Source organism: Artibeus jamaicensis, unplaced genomic scaffold (assembly GCF_021234435.1).
Source record: "Artibeus jamaicensis isolate MK-2021 breed Jamaican fruit bat unplaced genomic scaffold, CSHL_Jam_final scaffold_614, whole genome shotgun sequence".
NCBI lineage: Eukaryota > Metazoa > Chordata > Mammalia > Chiroptera > Phyllostomidae > Artibeus > Artibeus jamaicensis.
Window position 1 is genome coordinate 8087979 of NW_026522050.1, and position 6908 is coordinate 8094886.

At 35.8% G+C, this 6908-nt stretch overlaps 1 protein-coding gene and 1 pseudogene across 1 annotated transcript; one reads left to right on the top strand and one right to left on the bottom strand.

The window, feature by feature from the left end:
* Positions 1-1191: 1191 nt before the first annotated feature.
* Positions 1192-2204, bottom strand: LOC119047824 (olfactory receptor 4P4-like). The gene is given in 2 exon segments (XM_037143310.2): positions 1192-2171; positions 2174-2204. Coding segments are annotated over 2 exon segments (1011 nt in total).
* A 1282-nt stretch (positions 2205-3486) lies between these two features.
* LOC119047836 (interferon-inducible double-stranded RNA-dependent protein kinase activator A-like) lies at positions 3487-6608 on the top strand (annotated as a pseudogene).
* Positions 6609-6908: the final 300 nt, after the last annotated feature.

Here is a 6908-nt window from a genome sequence, read left to right on the forward strand (position 1 = left end):
TCTTTGAAAACTGACAAGTGTCATGGTGTAGATTGCATAATAATTTCACTAAAAATTTAGTTACCAACTGCTCTAATAACAATTCTCTTACATTTCTAATATAGCCACAAACATGCACTGTTTAAGGATGTTTCCAATTATATCTGTCTATTTGAACTTTTCTATAATTTTTCATTAGACACTATGTCCAAACTAAGCCACATTTGAGTACAAAAGTGGGGTCTACTTAGAAGGACACCGAAATACTAGGCATGAGTGAGATTGTGCCAGACGAGTAGGATGTCTGGCTACTTTTAAATGTCTGAGAAGAATGGACAGCTTAGGGAAATATTAGTGGCAATGACATTGTGGCTTAGTTTGGACAATAAATTATAAGGCTACTTTATCTATAATCAATACCACCACTTCATTACCATATAAATGAGAGTTTTATAACAAATTTTTATATAATTATCAAAATTTTGTGATTTAAAAAATAATTTTATTAAAATCACTTTAGAAAAACTCTTCCAGTTTTCATATAACCATATTTGTACATAAATTTTTTTGTGGAACTTTTTTCTGTTGCTTTCATCACCTTGTATTCAGCCTTATACCCTCTTCCACCTCCACCTATTTACAATATCCAAGATTTGAAAACAGCCCAAATGTCCATTAGTATAGGAGTGGATAAAACAACTATTGTACATTTGCACAGTGGAATACTCCTCAGTTATTAAAAAAAAAGAAGGGGGAAGAAGAGGAGGAGGAAAAGTGGTTCTAAATTTATGATACTTCTTTTTTATGAGACTGCAGCAAGGACAACAAGGTCATATGGACTCTCTGGGTCTTGGATAGTCAGTATGATATTGCTTATGTACATTTGGAGATTCATTTATAAGACCAAAGTGCAGAGAGATTAAATTGGTAACAACCCCAGTTAACAACTCATGGAAATCTAAGGAAAAAAATATATCAAAACAAAGTATAACAGAAGTTGAACAAGGAAATAGTGGCTCAAATTATTAGGCAAAGGTATAAATAAGGAACAGATCAATAAATAAAGAAGTAAGCGTGGTATAGTAAATTTTAATGTTAATGAAATGATACTGGTGTAGTGGTTATTCTTCTTATAGCAAAGTTCCTGGTTTCATAAACTTAAGTGGAATGAGTGTCTCTTGAACAGGTCTATAGTGAGGCAGGAAAACACTGTCAGATGATTTGTCTTCCAATCAAAAATGCTTTCTGGCACCACACTTTCTTCAAAGCACTCTTGAGCTCCATGTTTCTGAGTGTGTAGATCAGAGGATTGAACATGGGTGCAATGATGGTATAGAAAAGAGCAAGCACTTTATCTTCTGGAAAAGTCATGGCTGGTCTAATGTAAATGAAGAGAGCAGGCCCAAAAAACAGGACCACAACTGTAATGTGAGAACTGCAAGTGGAAAGAGCTTTGGCACGGCTCTCTGCAGGGAAAGCCCTGATGGTGTACAGTATCAGAAAATAAGACACCATCAAAATCACAAACGTCACCAAAGCAATCAGACCTGAATTGACAATTACCAAGAGAGCAATTCTAGAGGTGTCAGTGCAAGCCAATTTCAGCAAAGGATACTTGTCACAAAAGTAGTGATCTATCTCATTGGGACCACAGAATGGCAGAAAGATGGTGAGAAGAAACTGACTGGCAGAGTGTACAAGTCCCCCAGTGCAACAAGCTACAATGATCATGTTACACTTTTGCCTGCTCATGATGATGGTGTAGTGCAGGGGCTTGCAGATGGCCACATATCGGTCATAAGCCATCCCTGTGAGAGTGAAGATTTCTATGCCTCCAAGGAAGTGAAGGATAAAAAGCTGTGTCATGCAATTATTATAAGAAATGGTCTTCCTTTCCGCCAGTAAATCAGTCAGTAGTTTGGGCAACACCGTTGATGTATAGCAAAGGTCAGAGAGGGAGAGGTAATTAAGGAAGAAATACATGGGCTGGTGAACTAGAGGACTGCATGTAATAGAAATCATTATGAGCAAATTTCCCATCCAGATAGCAACATAGCAAAATAAAAACAACACAAAGCAGAGGTTTTTAATGCTCCTGTTTTGAGATAGTCCTAAGAGAATAAACACAGTGACATTACATCCACTTCCCATGGTCCAGTGCAGTCAAAATTCATTAGCAGGTCCCTGAAAGACATGATGCAAAAGTCAATGTCAGAAATGTTCATGGATAAGATTGATGATAGCACTAATATCATGAAACTATGTTTAATGGCCATGTTCCAGTGTTCCAGAAAATAAAAATCCAATAGTATTTTTCTTAATTAGTCTTGTGATGATTTCATAGGTCAGCCTTTCAGAACATTATGTTCAATCTTGATATTAATAAAAATGAATGCATTCAATCAATTCAAAATGTTTTAAAACTATTATCAGTTGCCAAATATTTCTGAATTCTAAAGTAGTATACATCTAAGTCCTTGGAAAGGACATTACTCTAAAACCTTTAAAACTCAGATTTGTTGAAGATATAAGTCCAAGTCATACAGTTTTTGTTTAATAATATACAAGCAAATGCAAAGTTTAACAGTGGTCACTAGTGGAATACATACTCCTCAAAGTAATTTAGCATAATGTAGAAAATGAAATTAAAGATTTATACACTGATAGGTCTATATTTACATGGTGAAAGATAAAAACTCTCTGCAAGAGGCCTATGCAATTAGTTCAAATAGTTTTTGATTGTTTACTTTTTTTCTTAGTGATTTGTGAAGATAAAATGCTGATATTTCATAATGGAAGTATAGTTATTTTTACAGATATCAAATAACCATGTACATAAAAGAACTACAGAACAAAGCAACAGTTAAATTGTTTTAAAGAAGCAGGCAGCAGTTATTGCCTGGTTTTACTCTTGACTTGGTATACCAAATTTCAAATGGTTTGGATTGAAGTACGAATTTCCAGTCTATATTTGTCCAGTTGATGTCTCTTGCCAAAACCCATAAATAATCATGACACTACATAATTCACTTTTTAAAAAACTTATGGGAAGTTTGTGGGAAAGGTTCATATGAAGAAAACAGTTGGGACCTATAATTTCTATGACTAATTATACCCGTGCATGAATCTGGGCATCAATCACTTTATTTATTTGAATTTAAGTTATCTCACTTGTGAAATGAAGAAATTTGTTACAAAATGAAACTCAAACAAATTATTAAATGATCATTAATGTTTCTCACCATGAAAGTATTCATTGCTGATTTTATTATCTTGGTGTTAGCGTTACCAAATCAGTAATCTAAAGTTGCTAATAAAGTCCAGTGAATATGACCCCCATAGACACAATGATATTTTAAAATCATAAAATTATTTTGAACAGGAAGGAAACTTTGAGATCTACTACTTATAAATAGAAGCTATTTTTACAAAAAGTATATAGAAAATATATAGGATAATAAGGGTAGTTTGAATTTTTTCATTATTTAGCAATTATATTAAACCAACATGATTTCAGATATGGAAATGTAGGGATTAACCATACCTTCCACTAACTTACTTTCAGTTAATGCTGATTTAAAAAAAAATAACATAGAACTGGTAACTACATGGTGCAATACTCTTTACTATAAATTTTGACCCCAAACTGTCTCTTAAAAACTGTAACTTTCTCTTAAAATTTGTTCTATACTTTCTGCATTAACTTGTAGCTATATTTTCTTATTAATTCTTAAATTGTCTTCACTTCTTATGGATTAAGTTAATTGTGTCACCTTCCAATTAAAAATTATTTTGCCATGGAGCTTTAAAATAAATGAAATTATGTCTATGGTGCAATTTTAAGATTTAGAATTAGCTTATAGAAAAGTCATTTAAGAGTAAGCTTTCATGACTCCAAATATACCATGTAAAGATTTCCTTACTTATACATAAATAAATAGTATTTTAAAAATAATATTTAGAATCTTGTTTTAAAATTTACTCTTAAAGTAATTGTTTATTCATTGGAATGGACAGAAATAGAATCTATTATTTTAATTATCTGCATGGAAATAATAATCACTTGAATTGCTTTCCCCTCCTCTCCCCTGAAACTAAACAGGAAAACATTGGTTCATACATAAAATTAGACTTCTGAAGAAACTAAGGTTGTTAGAATATTCAGGCAAAGCCAATCGTTCTATCTTCACTTGAAATAAAATTTATGTTTCAGCTAATTAAATATGGTTTGATTTCCTAGCCAAACAATTTTGCTAAATATCTGTTGAACCTTTCATTTTCTCCATTCTCAAGGCCACAGATAATGCTTTTTCCCCTTCTTGACAAACTTTTTTCATTTCCACTTCCCCACACCCACGTGCCCCACCATGTGTGGAGAGCCTGAGATATTCTCAATCTTAGACTCTGAGAAAATCTCTAGTTTCTATTCTTAATGCAGGCATCAATTTTAAGTGTGAACTCTCAACTTTATGTCCTTCAACACTTCTTTATCTAAAATGTAGAGCAATAACTCTTCCCCTGAATAAATCAAAGTTATGAGTTTCAAATTTAAAACTGGATGAAGAATTTAAAAAATTAAGACATTATGCAAACGCATATGGTATTAAGTTCACTCTGAAGATAGTAAATTAACCCAAACTCTCTAAGTCTACAAAAAATAAAAATGAAAAAGTGCATACCCAGACAAAAGTACACACTCAGTCTGTTCCTCTCCTCTACCTATTTAGCCCCTGTATATAGAGTAAAACCATTATGCTCACATAAGCAAACAAAGTGCCCTGAGAATCCTCCTGCTCACAGATAGGAGGGATACACTTCGCTGCAAGGTCATTCTCTTTTGTGAGAATGACAGCTAGAAAAAAGAGAGAGAGAAACCAGGATTTACTCTCTGGTATAGGCAGCTCTTTAGTTCACTTTTCGGGGCTTGTATGCTCTTATTCTAAGTTTTCTATCATTTAAACGATGAAATTAGTGCACCAAGGCCCCCCACATCCGTCCCTGCACAGAGGGACGCTGGAGGGAAGCGACCAGGGGCTGGGACTGAACTGGAGCGCTGCTTTGAGGACTGGCAGACCTGGGTCTAGAAGACGTCAATCCTTTAGGCTCTTCCTCCCGCCCCGAGTCCTCTCTTCTCTTCTGTTCACGTGCCAAACCCAGCCTCGTGCCCTGGCCCACCATTGGAGCACAGAGACAGCAGGACCTTCAGTCTGGGGAAGATGACTTCAGCCAAACCAGGGACAACACATGGACCAAGGACTTCCCGCTTTATGAATGCGAAAGAGCCGATGTGCAAGTTACATGTGCCCACTTCTACCTTCAGAATAACCACTGGTGACATAACCTGTACCAGTACGCAAAGCATAGGGTCGCAGAGGCTGCCATCAACATTTTGAAAGCCAATGGAAGTTTGCTTTGCAGTTGCCGACCCCTTAATGCCAGACCCTTCCAGGCAACCAAAGAACCAGCTTAATCCTGTTGGTTCATTACAGGAATTGGCTACTCATCATGGTTGGAGACTTCCTGAATCCACCCTTTCCCAGGAGAGAGAACCTGCGCATAAGAGAGAATAAACCACAATTTGCAGGCTAGGGTCATTTATGGAAATGGGAAAGGGGGCATCAAAAAACAAGAGAAATGAAGAGAGAGAAATTTCTCTCTCTGCCAAGAGAAATGCTGCCGAGAAATTTCTTAACAAATTCAGTAACAGTTCTCCAGAGAACCACATTTCTTTAGCAAATGTGGTAGGACATTCTTTAGGATGTACTTGGCATTCCATGAGGAATTCTGGTGAAAAGATCAACCTACTGAAAAGAAGCCTCCCCAGTATTCCAAATACATGTTGCATCCAACTGCTTTGTGAAATCACCAAGGAGCAACATTTTAATAGAACATACCTGGACGTAGAAGAACTGAGCCCCAACGGACAGTACCAGCATCTGACTGAACTGTCCATCAGTCCCATCATAATCTGCCATGACCCAGGGATCTCCTGCAGCAATGCACAGAGTGATGCCACTCACAATGCTTTGCAGTGTTTAAAGATAGTAGCAGAAGTTCCATCAAGGAAAATGTATAAAGGGCAAATGGACAAAGCCAAAGTGGGTAGGATGGAGGGTGGGAGGTGGGGGTGGGTAGATGGGGTGGGGTCGTAATGGGGTGAAAATGGAGACAACTCTACTTGAACAACAATAAAAATTAAAAATAATAAAAATAATAGCAGAAAGAGAGTAAACTTGGAACCACTTAGAAAACCTTTCAGCTTCACATAAAAAGTTCCTTTTTCACCCCTTCCCTAATAAAACATTTAATGTCTGAGTCTATGTGTTGGTTCTAAATCTTTCATAGATTCCATCAACACTCCAGATTTAATTATCTCCTAATTGTTATTAAACTCTTTTTAATGGTTTCAACTTTGTATTGGCATATTGTACTGATAAACTTTGTACCATAGGCAGAGTGTAGCACCATTTGACAATGCAGTGCACATAGAAAGAAGAAACTGCAGGTTTATCAATGATGATGAAATAAAACTACTGTTAACAAGTCTTTCTGACTGGTGCTTAACCTCTTCTTTGTGCAAGGCATTGCAAAGGGAATTCGAAGGTAGCCCCTCAGGATTAGAGTGTTGAGGAATGCACTTACAGGCTTTTACTGAATGTGATTATTCAATGTTAGGGAACATGACTGGTCTGCTGTATATTTGAATCTACGTAAAAAAGAGCTGTTGTTATAATGGGTTCTACTCATTTTATTAAAATGGCACTGACTTGGAAAAAATGATCAGTCTAGAAGTTTTGTAAGACATGTTTCAGTTAAGATTTTGTGTGGACTCTACACATTGTTTAAAAATTGGACAAAACCTTGAACATAATGAAATGAAATTTATTAGTTTTGTATTCCAGCTTTGTTATGAATAGCTATATGGCCTT